The sequence below is a fragment of the Loxodonta africana genome, chromosome 10 (genome assembly GCF_030014295.1).
Source record: "Loxodonta africana isolate mLoxAfr1 chromosome 10, mLoxAfr1.hap2, whole genome shotgun sequence".
In the NCBI taxonomy this organism is placed as follows: Eukaryota; Metazoa; Chordata; class Mammalia; order Proboscidea; family Elephantidae; genus Loxodonta; species Loxodonta africana.
The window spans coordinates 76,471,142-76,488,977 of NC_087351.1; the positions used below are offsets into that span (position 1 = coordinate 76,471,142).

A 17,836-nucleotide genomic window follows, 5' to 3' on the forward strand; every position below is an offset into this window, starting at 1 on the left:
TTACCAGCTTTTCTGTCCCCTCCTGCCTTCTAGTCCTTGTTCCTGGGCCGGTGTGCCCCTTTAGTCTCGTTTTGTTTTATGGGCCTGTTTAATCTCTGGCTGAAGGGTAAACCTCAGGAGTGACTTCATTACTGAACTGAAAGGGTGTCTGGGGGTCATACTCTCAGGGTTTCTCCAGTCTCTGTCAGGCCAGCAAGTCCGGTCTTGCTTTTTGAGTTAGAATTTTGTCCTACATTTTCCTCCAGCTCTGTCTGGGACCTTCTATTGTGATCCCTGTCAGACTACTCACTGGTGGTAGCCGGGCACCATCTAATTGTACTGGACTCAGTCTGGTGGAGGCCATGGTAGATGTGGTCCCTTAGTCCTTTGGACTAATCTTTCCCTTGTATCTTTAGTTTTCTTCATTCTTCCTTGCTCCCCAAGGGGTGAGACCATTGGAGTATCCCAGATGGCCACTCACAGGCTTTTAAGACCCCAGATGCTACTCACCAAAGTAGAATGTAGAATATTTTCTTTCTTTTTTTTTAATTTTTATTGAACTTTAGATGAAGGTTTACAGAACAAACTAGTTTCTCATCGGTTAGTACACACATGGTTGTATGACATTGGTTAACAACCCCATGACATATCAACACTCTCCCTTCTCAACCCTGGATTCCCTATTAGCAGCTTTCCTGTTCCCTCCTACCTCTGTTCCCTGCGCCATGGCTGGTGCACCCCTTTAGTCTTGTTTCGTTCCATGGGCCTGTTCAATCTTTGGCTGAAGGGTGAACCTTAGGGGTGGCCTCATTTACTGAGCTGAAAGGGTGTCTGAGGGCCATACTCTCAGGGTTTCTCCACTCTCTGTCAGGCCAGCAAGTCTGGTCTTTCTTTCTGAGTTAGAATTTTCTTTTACATTTTTCTTCAGCTCTGTCCGGGACCCTATTTTGTGATCCCTGTCAGAGCAGTCAGTGAGGGTAGCTGGGCACCATCTAGTTGTACTGGACTCAGTCTGGCAGAGGCTGTGGTAGATGTGCCCATTAGTCCTTTGGACTAATCTTTCCTTTATGTCTTTAGTTTTCTTCATTCTTCCTTGCTCTGGAAGCGGTGAGACCAGTGGAGTATCCTAGATGACCGCTCACAGGCCATCTCATCAAAGTAGAATGTAGAACATATTCTTTATAAACTATGTTACGCCAACTGAGCTAGATGTTCCCTGAGACCATGGTCCCCACAGCCCTCAGCCCAGCAATTCAGTCCCTCAGGGAGTTTGGATGTGTCTATGGAGCTACCATGGCCTTGCCTTGTACAGGTTGTGCTGGCTTCCCCAGTATTGCGTACTGTCTTACCCTTCACGAAAGTTAACACTTACCTATTGTCTGTTTAGTGTTTTTCCATCCCCACCCATCCCCTCCCTCATAACCATCAAAGATTGTTTCCTTTTGTGTGTAAACCTTTTCATGAGTTTTTACAGTAGTGGTCTTATACAATATTTGTCCTTTTGTGATTGGCTAATTTCACTCAGCATAATGCCCTCCAGATTCTTCCATGTTATGAGATGCTTCACAGTTTCATCGTTGTTCTTTATCATTGCATAATAGTGTTTTGTATGTTTGTACCACAGTTTGTTTATCCATTCATCTTTTGATTGGCATCTGGGTTGTTTCCATCTTTTTGCTACTGTGAACAGTGCTTCAGTGAACATGGGTGTGCATCTGTCTATTCGTGTGATGACTCATTTCTCTAGGATATATTCTTAGGAGTGGGATTGATGGATCATATGGTATTTCTATTTCTGGCTTTCTAAGGAAGTGCCATATCGGTTTCCAAAATGGTTGTATCATTTTGCATTCCCACCAGCAGTGCATAAGAGTTCTGATCTCCCCACAGCCTCTCCAGCATTTATTTCCTGTTTTTTTTGATTTGTGCCAGTAATGCTGGGGTGAGATGCTATCTAATTGTGGTTTTGATTTGCATTTCTCTCTCTACTGGCTAGTGGGAAACGCTGGTGGTATAGTGGTTAAGAACTGTGGCTGCTAACCAAAAGGTCGACAGTTCGAATCCACCAGGCGATCCTTGAAAACCATATGGGGCATTTCTACTCTGCCCTATAGGGTCGCTATGAGTCGTAATCAACTCCACGGCAACAGGTTTTTTTTTTTTTTTTTAATGGCTAGTGATCTCGAGCATTTCCTCATGTGCCTGTGGGGAGCTTGAATGTCTTCTTTGATAAATAGTTTGTTCATTTCCTTTGCCCATTTTTTAATTGGACTATTTGTCTTCTTGTTGTAGAAATGTTGAATTTTCTTGTAGATTTTAGAGATTAGACCTTTGTCTGATTTATAATAGCGAAAATCTTGTCCCTAGTCTGTAGGTTCTCTTTTTACTCTTTTGGTGAAATCTTTTGATGAGCATCCCTGCAAAAACCCAGGTCCGCCGAGTCAATTCCGATGAGCGTAAGTCTTTAATTTTTAGAAGATCCTAGTTATCTAGCGTATCTTCTAGAGTTTGTGTGTTGTTCGTTGTGGTTTGTATCCTGTTGATGCCGTGCATCAGGGCCTGTAGCATTGATCCTATTTTTTCTTCTATGAACTTCATGGTTTTTGGCTTTATATTTAGGTCTTTGATCCATTTTGAATTAGTGTTTGTATATGGCATGAGGTATGGGTCCTGTTTCATTTTTTCGCAGATAGACACACAGTTTTGCCAGCACCATTTGTTAAAAAGAATGTCTTTTTCCCATTTGATGGACTTTGAGCCCTTGTCGAAGATCAGGTGACCATAGATGGACTGATTTACATCTGGGTTCTCAGTTCTGTTCCGTTGGTCAATGTGTCTGTCGTTGTACCAGTACCAGGCTGTTTTGACTACAGTAGCTGTATGAGCAGGTTCTGAGGTCAGGTATTGCGAGTCCTCCTACTTTATTCTTCTTCAGTAGTGCTTTCCTTATCTAGGACTTCTTCCCTTTCCATGTGAAGTTAATAAGTTTTTCCATCTCTTTAAAGAGTGTTGTTGGTATTTGGATCAGGATTGCATTCTATTTGTAAATCACTTTGGGTACAACTGTCGTTTTCACAGTGTTGAGCCTACCTATCCATGAGCATGGTATGTTTTTCCATTTATGTAGATCTCTTTTGGTTTCTTTTATAGTTTTCTTTGTATAAGCCCTTTACATCCCTGGTTAGATTTATTCCTAAGTATTTTATTTTTTTAGGGGCTATTATAAATGGTATTGTTTTCCTGGTTTCCTTTTCATTGTTCTCTTTATTGTTGTATAGGTATCCAGCTGATTTTTTTATGTTTATCCTGTATCCTGCTACTCTGCTGAATCTCTCTTAGTTCCAGTAGTTTTCTTTGGAGTCTCTTGGGTTTTCTATGTATACTATCATATTGTCTGCAAATAGGGACAATTTAACGTCTTCATTACCAATTTGGATGCCCTTTATTTCTTTTTCTTGCCTTATTGCTCTAGCTAGGACTTTCAGCACAGTGTTAAATGGGAGTAGTGTCTTAGTCATATAGTGCCCCTATAACAGAAATACCGCAAGTGGATGGCTCTAACAAGGAGAAATATATTTTCTTACAGTCTAGTATGCTAGAAGACCAAATTCAGGGCATCAGCTTCAGGGAAAGGCTTTCTTTCTCTGTCAGCTCTGGAGGAAGGTACTTCTTGTCAGTCTTCCCTTGGTCTGCGAGCTTCTCGGGCAAGGGATCCCACGTCCAAAGGACACACTTTGCTCTCGGTGCTACTTTCTTGGTGGTATGAGGCCCCCCCTGTCTCTCTGATTGCTTCTTTATTTTATATCTCAAGAGATTGCCTCAAGACACAATCCAATCTTGTAGGTTGAGTCCTGCCTCACTAACACAACTGCTGCCCATCCTCCTTCATTGACATCATAGAGGCAAGATTTACAACATTTAGGAAAATCACATAACACCGGGAATCGTGGCCCAGCCAAATTGATACACACATTTTGGGGGGGACATAGTTCAATCCGTGACAAGTAGTGATAAAGGGCATCCTTGAACATTTTTTAAATAATGAAAATATATTACTTGTATAGTAAAAACTTTTTAAAAATGGAAACTAATCGATAAGCAAAACTGAAAGAATTTAGTGTTTAACTTCCAAAAAAAGTTTTGTTTACAAAAATCAAATTTACATCTTTAACAGTGTAGTATATAAAACTTTAAGTGGTAAGATAGCTGTGATAGACATAACAACATATATTTCCACTTATTCTTGTGTTGTGTACCCATATATATTTTTTTATGAGAAACCTTATGTTTGAAACACATTACCGTACTAATTCCTTTTTATTATTTTTTTAATCTCCCCGTAGGAATAAGAATCTTGACAATTTCCTCATGGCATTATTATACTATTTATCGTATTTTTTGGAAAAAATCTCACTGGAAAGGAAACCCAAAAGCTACATGGTGTAAGTAGTGTGGTTTATAGATTTCATAGTGTGGTTTGTAGATTTATCACTGCCAATATTAAAACTAAGCTCTTATCTAGAGTAAAGAAACGATTGAAATTTTTAAAGCTTGGAGTATGCTTAACCATTTTGCATGGAAGGAGTTTGCCAGTTTTTAAAGCTCACTGAATAATTCAGATGGGATTCCCAGTAACAAAATATTGCTAATAATATAGACCAGCACTGCCCAATAGAAATGTAATGAGAGCTGTGTGTGTGTAATTTTAAATTTTCTAGTGGCCGTATTTAAATTTTTAAAGATGCAGATGAAATTGCTTTTAGTGATATATTTTATTTAACCCAGTGTCTCAATGTAATCAATATTAGAAAGTTATTAATAAGGTATTTTATCTTTTTTTCATAGTAAGCCTTTGAAATCCAGTGTCTGTTTTATACTTATAGCACATTGCGGTTTGTACTAGGCACATTTCAAGTGCTCAGTGACTGCTATATGGACAGCATAGATATATGTTTGTATGCTTTTTATGCTTACAAGTTCTTTTTTAAATCATTTTTAAATGTACGATTCAGTGGCTTTAATTAGATTAATGATGTACAACCTTCGCCACTATCTACTTGCAAAACTTTTTCATCAACTCATGCAGAAACTCTGTGCCCATTAAGCAATAATTTCCCATTCCCTCCTCCCCGTAGTCTCTAAAAACCTCTCATCTGCTTTCTGTCTCTATGAATTTGCCTATTCTAGGTATTTCATGTAAGTGGAATCATACAATATTTATCCTTTTGTGTCCAGCTTATTTCACTTATGTGTTTGTAAAATTCATGCTAAAGCATTCACAAGCATCTAATAAAAAAAAAATCAACAAGAAGAATTAAAAAATAATTAACAGGTGGCCAAGATGATATTCTAAATCACAGAAGAAAACAAAGTTTCTTCGGCTTCTTATGAAGAATTTAACTGCTTTAGGCAGAAGTGGCTCAGAGCTGTACACCCAGAACAAGAATCCAGGAGAGCAGAACAATGCCTCTCAGGCTTAGTGACCTTTTGCAAGCCATGGAACTTTCCGAGTGCCCAAGCTGCATGCCCCAGCATGTGTGGAACCAACCCAGTGATTTAGTGGTTAGGAATGCTGGCTAGAGTCATTAATTTATTGCTGCATTTTCAAAATGAAAAACCCTTGTAATGAAATCAGGCAGTTTGAAAACATTTTATGAATAGATAAATGTATCTGCACAACAGTTTTATAAAAACCAAATAAATAACTCAGACACTGCTGCTTCAGTAAAGCCATCATAATATGCAACAGCAGTGTCATTTGAGGACCGCATTTCACAGCTCTGCAGCCAGAGATCACGAAATGTTTCTATGGTAGCAACCAAAAGGCATAAAGCCAGCTCTGGTGTTAGGGTTTTTGTATTCTTACTGTCCCCAAATAGAAAGTTAATAGACTTTGGTGGTACTTTAGTTTATATTTCATAGGGTGTTTTCTAATTCTGAGGTTTGTTGCTAATCTAGCAAAAAGATTTGTTTCATTTCTGAATTTGTGGAATGGATAACAGAGAAGGAAGGTTTTAAAAATGGCCTAAAACTTCACAGAATACAGTAGTGTAAGACAGATCATTTCTTAAAAGGAATCCATTACAGAATGGCAAAAACCAAACCAGTCCAAACCTTAAAATTATTGATTCTACAGCAGTGTGTCTCTCAAACAATCATAATAAATTTTTATGACTAGGCTTCCAGTAATCAGTTGCTTTACTTTTTTTTTTTTTATTAACTTTTATTGAGCTTCAAGTGAACGTTTACAAACCAAGTCAGTCTGTCACATATAAGTTTATGTACACCTTACTCCATACTCCCACTTTCTCTCCCCCTAATGAGTCAGCCCTTCCAGTCTCTCCTTTCGTGCCAATTTTGCCAGCTTCCAACTCTCTCTATCCTCCCATCGCCCCTCCAGACAGGAGATGCCAACACAGTCTCAAGTGTCCACCTGATATAATTAGCTTACTCTTCATCAGCATCTCTCTCCTACCCACTGTCCAGTCCCTTTCATGTCTGATGAGTTGTCCTCGGGGATGGTTCCTGTCCTGGGCGAAGAGAAGGTTTGGGGACCATGACCGCCGGGATTCCTCTAGTCTCAGTCAGACCTTTAAGTATGGTCTTTTTATGAGAATTTGGGGTCTGCATCCCACTGATCTCCTGCTCCCTCAGGGCTTCTCTATTATGCTCCCTGTCAGGGCAGTCATCGATTGTGGCCAGGCACCAACTAGTTCTTCTGGTCTCAGGATGATGTAGGTCTCTGGTTCATGTGGCCCTTTCTGTCTCTTGGGCTCTTAGTTGTCATGTGACCTTGGTGTTCTTCATTCTCCTTTGCTCCAGGTGGGTTGAGACCAATTGATGCATCTTAGATGGCCGCTTGTTAGCATTTAAGACCCCAGACGCCACATTTCAAAGTGGGATGCAGAATGTTTTCATAATAGAATTATTTTGCCAATTGACTTAGAAGTCCCCTTAAACCATGGTTCCCAAACCCCCGCCCTTGCTCTGCTGACCTTTGAAGCGTTCATTTTATTCTGGAAACTTCTTTGCTTTTGGTCCAGTCCAATTGAGCTGACCTTCCATGTATTGAGTGTTGTCCTTCCCTTCACCTAAAGCAGTTCTTATCTACTAATTAATCAGTAAAAAACCCTCTCCCTCCCTCCCTCCCTCCCCCCCTCGTAACCACAAAAGTATGTGTTCTTCTCAGTTTATACTATTTCTCAAGATCTTATAATAGTGGTCTTATACAATATTTGTCCTTTTGCCTCTGACTGATTTCACTCAGCATAATGCCTTCCAGGTTCCTCCATGTTATGAAATGTTTGACAGATTCGTCACTGTTCTTTATCGATGCGTAGTATTCCATTGTGTGAATATACCACAATTTATTTACCCATTCATCCGTTGATGGACACCTTGGTTGCTTCCAGCTTTTTGCTATTGTAAACAGAGCTGCAATAAACATGGGTGTGCATATATTTGTTTGTGTGAAGGCTCTTGTTTCTCTAGGGTATATTCCAAGGAGTCGGATTTCTGGGTTGTATGGTAGTTCTATTTCTAACTGTTTAAGATAACGCCAGATAGATTTCCAAAGTGGTTGTACCATTTTACATTCCCACCAGCAGTGTATAAGAGTTCCAATCTCTCCGCAGCCTCTCCAACATTTATTATTTTGTGTTTTTTGGATTAATGCCAGCCTTGTTGGAGTGAGAGGGAATCTCATTGTAGTTTTCATTTGCATTTCTCTAATGGCTAATGATCGAGAGCATTTTCTCATGTATCTGTTAGCTGCCTGAATATCTTCTTTAGTGAAGTGTGTGTTCATATCCTTTGCCCACTTCTTGATTGGGTTGTTTGTCTTTTTCTGGTTGAGTTTTGACAGAATCATGTAGATTTTAGAGATCAGGCGCTGGTCGGAGATGTCATAGCTGAAAATTCTTTCCCAGTCTGTAGGTGGTCTTTGTACTGTTTTGGTGAAGTCTTTAGATGAGCATAGGTGTTTGATGTTTAGGAGCTCCCAGTTATCTGGTTTCTCTTCGTCATTTTTGGTAATGTTTTGTATTCTCTTTATGCATTGTATTAGAGCTCCTAGGGTTGTCCCTATTTTTTCTTCCTTGATCTTTATCGTTTTAGTCTTTATATTTAGGTCTTTGATCCACTTGGAGTTAGTTTTTGTGCTTCGTGTGAGGTATGGGTCCTGTTTAATTTTTTTGCAAATGGATATCCAGTTATGCCAGCACCATTTGTTAAAAAGACTATCTTTTCCCCAATTAACTGACACTGGGCCTTTGTCAAATATCAGCTGCTCATATGTGGATGGATTTATATCTGGGTTCTCAATTCTGTTCCACTGGTCTATGTGCCTGTTGTACTAATACCAGGCTGTTTTGACTACTGTGGCTGTATAATAGGTTCTGAAATCAGGTAGAGTGAGGCCTCCCACTTTCTTCTTCTTTTTCAGTAATGCTTTGCTTATCCGAGGCTTCTTTCCCTTCCATATGAAGTTGGTGATTTGTTTTTCTATCACCTTAAAAAATGACATTGGCAGTGGGATACAGACCCCAAATTCTCATAAAAAGACCAAACTTAATGGTCTGACTGAGACTAGAGGAATCCCGGTGGCCATAGTCCCCAGACCTTCTGTTGGCACAGGACAGGAACCATCCCCGAAGAAACTCATCAGACATGAAAGGGACTGGTCAGCGGGTGGGAGAGAGACGCTGATGAAGAGTGAGCTAATTATATCAGGTGGACACTTGAGATTGTGTTGGCAACTCTTGTCTGGAGGGGGGATGGGAGGATAGAGAGAGAGGGAAGCCGGTAAAACTGTCACAAAAGGAGAGACTGAAAGGGCTGACTCAAGAGGGGAAGAGCAAGTGGGAGTAGGGAGTGAGATGTATGTAAACTTAAATGTGACAGACTGATTGGATTTGTAAACGTTCACTTGAAGCTTAATAAAAGTTAATAATAAAAAAAAAATGACATTGGAATTTGGATCAGAAGTGCATTGTATGTATAGATGGCTTTTGGTAGAATAGACGTTTTTACTATGTTAAGTCTTCCTATCCATGAGCAAGGTATGTTTTTCCACTTAAGTAGGTCCTTTTTAATTGCTTGTAGTAGAGCTTTGTAGTTTTCTTTGTATAGGTCTTTTACATCTTTGGTAAGATTTATTCCTAAGTATTTTATCTTCTTGGGGGCTACTGTGAATGGTATTGATTTGGTTATTTCCTCTTCGATGTTCTTTTTGTTGATGTAGAGGAATCCAAGTGATTTTTGTGTGTTTATCTTATAACCTGAGACTCTGCCAAACTCTTCTATTAGTTTCAGTAGTTTTCTGGAGGATTCCTTAGGGTTTTCTGTGTATAAGATCATGTCATCTGCAAATAGAGATAATTTTACTTCCTCCTTGCCAATCCGGATGCCCTTTATTTCTTTGTGTAGCCTAATTGCCCTGGCTAGGACTTCTAGCACGATGTTGAATAAGAGCGGTGATAAAGGGCATCCTTGTCTGGTTCCCGTTCTTAAGGGAAATGCTTTCAGGCTCTCTCCACTTAGAGTGAGGTTGGCTGTTGGCTTTGCATAGATGCCCTTTATTATGTTGAGGAATTTTCCTTCAATTCCTATTTTGGTGAGAGTTTTTATCATAAATGGGTGTTGGACTTTGTCAAATGCCTTTTCTGCATCAATTGATAAGATGGGGTTTTTGTCTTTTGTTTTATTTATATGGTGGATTACATTAATGGTTTTTCTAATATTAAACCAGCCTTGCATAAAAAACCAGAAATCCCACTTGGTCGTGGTGGATTATTTTTTTTGATATGTTGTTGAATTCTATTGGCTAGAATTTTGTTGAGGATTTTTACATCTATGTTCATGAGGGATATAGGTCTGTAATTTTCATTTTTCGTAATGTCTTTACCTGATTTTGGTATCAGGGAGATGGTGGCTTCGTAGAATGAGTTGGGTACTATTCCGTCATTTTCTATGCTTTGAAATACCTTTAGTAGTAGTGGTGTTAACTCTTCTCTGAAAGTTTGGTAGAACTCTGCAGTGAAGCCGTCCGGGCCAGGGCTTTTTTTTGTTGGGAGTTTTTTGATTACCGTTTCAATCTCTTTTTTTTGTTATGGGTCTATTTAGTTGTTCTACTTCTGAATGTGTTAGTTTAGGTAGGTAGTGTTTTTCCAGAAATTCATCCATTTCTTCTAGGTTTGCAAATTTGTTAGAGTACAATTTTTCGTAATAATCTGATATGATTCTTTTAATTTCACTTGGGTCTGTTGTGATGTGGCCCTTTTCGTTTCTTATTCGGGTTATATGTTTCCTTTCCTGTATTTCTTTAGTCAGTCTGGCCAATGGTTTATCAATTTTGTTAATTTTTTCAAAGAAGCAGCTTTTGGCTTTGTTAATTCTTTCAATTGTTTTTCTGTTCTCTAATTCATTTAGTTCAGCTCTAATTTTTATTATTTGTTTTCTTCTGGTGCCTGATAGATTCTTTTGTTGCTCACTTTCTATTTGTTCAAGTTGTAGGGACAGTTCTCTGATTTTGGCTCTTTCTTCTTTTTGGATGTGTGCATTTATCGATCTAAATTGGCCTCTGAGCACTGCTTTTGCTGTGTCCCAGAGGTTTTGATAGGAAGTATTTTCATTCTCGTTGCATTCTATGAATTTCCTTGTTCCCTCCTTGATGTCTTCTATAACCCAGTCTTTTTTTGGGAGGGTATTGTTCATTTTCCAAGTATTTGATTTCTTTTCCCTAGTGTTTCTGTTATTGATTTCTAGTTTTATTGCCTTGTGGTCTGAGAAGATGCTTTGTAATATTTCGATGTTTTCGATTCTGCAAAGGTTTGTTTTATGACCTAATATGTGGTCTATTCTAGAGAATGTTCCATGTGCGCTAGAAAAAAAAGTATACTTTGGAGCAGTTGGGTGGAGAGTTCTGTATAAGTCAATTAGGTCAAGTTGGTTGATTGTTGTCATTAGGTCTTCTGTGTCTCTATTGAGCTTCTTACTGGATGTCCTGTCCTTCTCTGAAAGTGGTGTGTTGAAGTCTCCTACTATAATTGTGGAGGTGTCTATCTCACTTTTCAGTTCTGTTAAAATTTGATTTATGTATCTTGCAGCCCTGTCATTGGGTGCATAAATATTTAATATGGTTATGTCTTCCTGATCAATTGTCCCTTTTATCATTATGTAGTGTCCTTCTTTATCCTTTGTGGTGGATTTAAGTCTAAAGTCTGTTTTGTCAGAAATTAATATTGCTACTCCTCTTCTTTTTTGCTTATTGTTTGCTTGATATATTTTTTTCCATCCTTTGAGTTTTAGTTTATTTGTGTCTCTAAGTCTAAGGTGTGTCTCTTGTAGGCAGCATATAGACGGATCATGTTTCTTTATCCAGTCCGAGACTCTCTGTCTCTTTATTGGTGCATTTAGTCCATTTACATTCAGCATAATTATAGATAAATAAGTGTTTAGTGTTGTCATTTTGATGCCTTTTTATGTGTGTTGTTGACAATTTCATTTTTCCACATACTTTTTTGTGCTGAGACGTTTTTCTTAGTAAATTGTGAGATCCTCATTTTCATAGTGTTTGACTTTATGTTTGTTGAGTCGTTATGTTTTTCTTGGCTTTTATCTTGAGTTATGGAGTTGTTATACCTCTTTGTGGTTACATTAATATTTACCCCTATTTTTCTAAGTAAAAACCTAACTTGTATTGTTCTATATCGCCTTGTATCACTCTCCATATGGCAGTTCTGTGCCACCTGTATTTAGTCCCTCTTTTTGATTATTGTGATCTTTTACATATTGACTTCAGTGATTCCCTGTTATGAGCATTTTTTTTTAATTAATCTTAATTTGTTTTTGTGATTTCCCTATTTGAGTTGATATCAGGATGTTCTGTTTTGTGACCTTGTGTTGTGCTGGTATCTGATATTATTAGTTTTCCACCGAGCAATATCCTTTAGTATTGCTTGTAGCTTTGGTTTGGTTTTTGCAAATTCTCTAAACCTGTGTTTATCTGTAAATATCTTAATTTCGCCTTCATATTTCAGAGAGAGTTTTGCTGGATATATGATCCTTGGCTGGCAGTTTTTCTCCTTCAGTGCTCTGTATATGTTGTCCCATTCCCTTCTTGCCTGCATGGTTTCTGCTGAGTAGTCTGAACTTATTCTTATTGATTCTCCCTTGAAGGAGACCTTTCTTTTCTCCCTGGCTGCTTTTAAAATTTTCTCTTTATCTTTGATTTTGGCGAGTTTGATGAAAATATGTCTTGGTGTTTTTCTTTTTGGATCAATCTTAAATGGGGTTCGATGAGCATCTTGGATAGATATCCTTTCGTCTTTCATGATATCAGGGAAGTTTTCTGTCAGGAGATCTTCAACTATTTTCTCTGTGTTTTCTGTCCTCCCTCCCTGTTCTGGTACTCCAATCACACACAAGTTATCCTTCTTGATAGAGTCCCACATGATTCTTAGGGTTTCTTTGTTTTTTTTAATTCTTTTATCTGATTTTTTTTCAGCTATGTTGGTGTTAATTCCCTGGTCCTCCAGATTTCCCACTCTGCATTCTAATTGCTCGAGTCTGCTCCTCTGACTTCCTATTGCTTTGTCTAATTCTGTAATTTTATTGTTAATCTTTTGGATTTCTACATGCTGTCTCTCTATGGATTCTTGCAACTTATTAATTTTTCCACTATGTTCTTGAATAATCTTTTTGAGTTCTTCAACTGTTTTATCAGTGTGTTCCTTGGCTTTTTCTGCAGTTTGCCTTATTTCGTTTCTGATGTCTTGAAGCATTCTGTAAATTAGTTTTTTATATTCTGTATCTGATAATTCCAGGATTGTATCTTCATTTGGGAAAGATTTTGATTCTTTTGTTGGAGGGGTTGTAGAAGCTGTCATGGTCTGCTTCTTTATGTGGTTTGATATCGACTGCTGTCTCCGAGCCATCACTGGGAAACTTGTTTTTCCAGAAAATCCGCTAAAAAAAAAATGCAGTCAGATCCCTATCAGAACTGCCTTTGGATTATAACCACCACTTTGTTCCCTGTAAGGATGAAAGTCTGAGATTTGGGTCATATATGCTTGGCTGTAGCTGGTTCTGTGTTTTTAGTCCAATTAGGGACAGATTTTGGTCCTTGGGTTTTTTGTGGTTCCTTCTCTCAGGCTGGAAGAATGGGTTAGGAAAAGACCAAAGGAAAAAAAAAGGGGGGGGGGAAGCAAAGCCGCCGCGGAGCCGGAGCCGTTCTCCCTCTGGCTCAGGAAATTCCAATGTTAATGAAGCCGCCTGGGAAGGTTGGGGGAGGGATCAGAGAGATAGGAGAGTAGCACCTCGGAATATAGCCAGAGTTGCTTGTCTTGCTTGGAATGACTATTTTATCTGAGATTCCCGGGGGGCGTGTTGCCTATGTTTGCTGGCTGTGTGGAGATTGCCCCCGGGGGTCTGGCCGGCTGAAGCCGCGGTCAAATCCTCCGCTGCCAGTCCAAAGCCCAGCGTCAAGGTTCCCCTGCTGGGACGCTGTACTCCCGGCTTCAAAATCAATCGCTGCCTCCCGGGACTTCTCTCTGCCAGCCGCGTGGCCGCGCCGCCCCCGTGGACGGGCTGGGCCCCCCCCCGGGGTTAGTTCAGGGGAGTAGAGCTGTGACCCGTGCTTGTGCCGTGCCAGCGCCTAGTCAAAAGCCTGGCACCAAGGTTCCCCGGCTGGGACGCTGCTCTCCCGACTCCAAAATAAGTCGCTGTCTCCCGGGGACTTCTTGTCCCGCCAGCCGCGTCACCGTGCTGCTCCCGCGGACCGGCTGGGCCCCCTCCCGAGGTTAGTTCAGGGGAGTAGAGCTGCGCCCCGTGCTTGCGCCTTGACAGCGCCCTGTCAAAAGCCCAGCGCCAAGGTTCCCCGGCTGGGATGTTGCACTCCCGGCTCCAAAACCAGTCACTGCCTCCCGGGGACTTCTCCCACCAGCCGCGTCGCCACCCTGCCCGCGCGGACCGGCTGGGCTCCCTCCCGGGTTCAGTTCAGGGGGGTAGGGCTGCGCCCCTTGTTTGCGCCGTCACAAGATTTATGAGTTCAGTTCCCCTGGGCCCAGAAGCCCGACGCCAAGGTTACCTGGCTGGGACGCTGGCTCCAGGCTCCAAAAACAGTCGCTGCTTCCCCGTATTTGTTCGTTTTCCGTCTCTAAATCTGTGTTTGTTGTTCAGGGTTCGTAGATTGTTATGTATATGATCGATTCACTTGTTTTTCTGAGTCTTTGTTGCAAGAGGGATCCGAGGTAGCGTCTACCTAGTCTGCCATCTTGGCCCCGCCTCCTGCTTTACTTTTTATAATAGAATTAAGTGTAGGTTACATTGAGGCATCTGCCCAAAAAATAAGTTTAAGAAAAAAATTGATTTCAGTCAAATTAGTGAGGAATAACAGGGATCATAATAGTACCTGGTTTGTAAAGTTATTGTGCATATTAAAGAGATAATGTATCACCAATGACCGCCCTGACAGAGAACACAACAGAGTCCCAGACAGAGCGGGAGAAAAGCGTGGGATCAGAAATCAAATTCATGTGAAAAAAAAAAACAGACTTAATGGTCTGACAGAGACTGGAGGAACCCCCGAAACTATGGCCTCTGGACGCACTGTTAACCCAGAATTGAAACCATTCCTAAAGCCCACTCTTTAAAGATTAGACAGAAGTATAAAACAAAAAATAATACAGGTGAGGAGTGTGCTTCTTAGTTCTATCAGATACAAGACCAAATGGGCGGTTCCTGTCTGGAGGTAGGATGAGAAGGCAGGACGGGACAGGAACTGGTTGAATGGGCTCAGGGAACCTGGGGTGGAAAGAGGCAATGTACTGTCACATTGTGAGGATTGCAACTAATGTCACAAAACAATATGTGTTTTGTATGAGAAATTAACTTAAGATGTAACCTTCATAATTTAACTTAAGCTGTAACCCTTTACCTAAAGCACAATAAAAGAAAACAAAAAGAAAGAAATAATGTGTATTATCTTAACCCAGTGCTTGGCATGTGGCACTTTACTCCTGGGAGGAAGGCCTAGAGTTTAGGACAGGAGAGCAGTAAGGGATGTAGGATACCCAGGATACATTACATGATTGGAGAAACCCCGAGAATATGGGCCCCAGATACTCTTTTAGCTCAGTAAGGAAGTCATTCCTGAGGTTTACTCTTCAGCCAAAGATTACACAGGCCCATAAAACAAAATGAGACTAAAGAGGCACAGCAGGCCAGGAGCAGGGACTAGAAGGCAGGAGAGGACAAGAAAGCTGGTAATAGGGAACCCAAGGTGGAGGAGGGAGAGTGTTGACATGTCGCGGGGTTGGTCACCAACGTCACAAAACAGTATGTATACTAATTGTTTAATGAGGAGTTAGTTTATTCTGTAAACCTTCATCTAAAGTACAAAAAAAAAATACATTAAATAATTTTAGATGCTTAAAAGCTCTAACTCCAGAAGGAATCTTATCCCCATTTTACAGATGAAAAAATTAAGGTTCAGAGAAGTTAAATATCTTGTTAGTGATTACACGCCTAGTAAGCGATAGAGCTGAGATTAGAACCCAGATCTAACTCCACAGCCTGTGCTTTAACCACTGTGTGATGGTGCCCACCACACCTTACCAATCAACTGTTCTCTTTTTCAGAATTTAACCATTTATCTAGGCTTGTCAGCGTATATCCATTTCAGAGTTTATCCATTTATAATATAGCGTCTGCCCAAAGACACAATTATATATGCAGTTTTAAACATCATAGCATAAATATTTTTCAGTTATTATAGTCTTCATAATTATAATTTTTAACAGCAGCATAACTTTCCATCAAGCCAATGTGTGTTAATTGACTTACCTATTGAAAGGCAATATAGTACAGTGGTTAGGGTACAGACTTTGGTACCCTGCAGCCTGTGTTAAATCCCATGTTAGATTATAAATGTCAAGTCCTTCAACAGTAACTGGTTGTATTACTATTAATTACTTTTATCCCTCTATTTTATATATTTTGACAATTTCCAGTTTTTTGATAATATTGCATTGAATAACTTTATGCATACAATTTTCCCCTTAATTTAGAATGATTTTTGAAAAGAATAAATTTCTAGGCAAACGATTACTGATCAAAATTTGTGATCATTTCTGTGGTACTTGAAATTATTATCAATTTTTTTTTCAAAGTATTATGCCAATTTTATGTTACCAAAACCAAAAAACCAAACTCACTGCCGTCGACTCGATTCCGACTCATAGTGACCCTATAGGACAGAGTAGAACTGCCCCATAGAGTTTCCAAGGAGTGCCTGGTGGATTTGAACTGCTGACCTTTTGGTTAGCAGCCATAGCCCTTAACCACTACGCCATCAGGGTTTCCAGCAATGTACAAATATATCAGTTTCATCCAAAGTTTGTCAGCATTGGGAATTATCATTATTTTCTCTTATTTAATAGATATACAATGATATCATTTGCACTTTTTAAAGAATGTGTTTATTTACTCACGTGAATGACAAACTGGTAATATTTAAGGCAGTGTTACAAAATGAAGTTTGGCAATAGTATAGGTGGGATGGTTTCCACCCAGGGAGCTTTCATGTGATCAGGACTGCTCTGCCTGGAATTTTTGTTCCTAGATTAGCTTCCCTTAGCTCTTTTTGCCATAGCTTTTCCTTTTTTTCTACTTTAACCCATAGGTTCTATGTAAATAAAATAATTGTATTTCTAAATGTAGTCCAAGGATTACCTACCTCAGAATCACGTAGGGTGTTTATTTTAAATGTCATTTCCTGGGCTCTACCCAGACAAAAGAAAAAAAAAATTTTTTTTTTTTTTTCTTTTACCCAGACCTACCAAACCTTGGGAAAAGGGTCACATTAGGAAGCTGCACCTTTTTAGCAAGCACTTCAGGCAATTCTTACTCAATCCGTTTGAATAGTAAAGTTTCAAGAACCCTTAGCCTAACAGTTTCATTGCAGCAGGAGTATTAGCTACCTGCAGCTCTGGCAAAGTAGAGGTGAAGGACAGGGATGGGGACTGCAGAAAGAAACAGGGAGGCAGGCACAGTGATGGCCATTCTCGGGTGTAGGGATGTGTGTTTGGGTCATACGGAATTTGAGCACATTCAGTTGGAGCCTGCCTACTGTATTTATCTGTTCCAGAAACTTATTTCAGTGACTCACAAGTCTCTTGATTACCTACGGTAACTTTTTATTCTTTGAAATACATGTGTTATCCTAAGGAAACCCTGGTGGCATAGTGGTTAAGAGCTACGGCTGCTAACCAAAAGGTTGGCAGTTCAGATCCACCAGGCACTTCTTGGAAACTCTATGGGGCAGTTCTTCTCTGTCCTATAGGGTCACTATGAGTTGGAATCAACTCGATGGCAATGGATTTGGTTTTCTTTCTTTTTTTTTTTTAATGTATGTATTATCCTAAATTTGTCCCTCTACCCCACAGTGTATCTCCATGTGGTCAGTCTAGTGGATAACAGCAGAAGGGGCAGTATTTGCCTCTGTAGTTTAGAGTGCATTTCAGTTGGTTTAAATCTTTGTGACAAAAGGCAGAGAAAAAGCTAGTGACACTTCGCTTTTCGGTAATAGTACATTGGACTGTATTGTCAGCAATATTGCTTCCTACTATATTATACTGCAAAACTTCTAAAATTATGCTTCAGACATGCTGTAATCTAAGAACAGGTTGTCTTTTTAAAAGTTCATTGGCAATTCAGTGGAACCAGGGCCATGTTTTCATCGGGAAGCAATCTTACCATAATTGATGTCAAAGTGTCCAGGGTAGTAGTACACAAATGGAAACCCTGGTGGCGGAATCAACTCGAGGGCACTGGCTTAGTAGTACACAAATGCCAACCT

General features: G+C 39.8%; 1 protein-coding gene across 3 annotated transcripts in view; it reads left to right on the top strand.

Annotated features, from left to right (window-relative positions):
• Positions 1–17,836, top strand: part of PPP1R36 (protein phosphatase 1 regulatory subunit 36) — a 53,584-nt gene that overhangs the window by 19,315 nt on the left and 16,433 nt on the right. For all 3 annotated transcript variants that reach the window (XM_064292593.1, XM_003408708.4, XM_064292594.1), the window contains one exon: positions 4,323–4,421. In XM_064292593.1, coding sequence (XP_064148663.1) covers positions 4,323–4,421 — 99 coding nt within the window. The remainder of the gene's footprint in view (positions 1–4,322; positions 4,422–17,836) is intronic.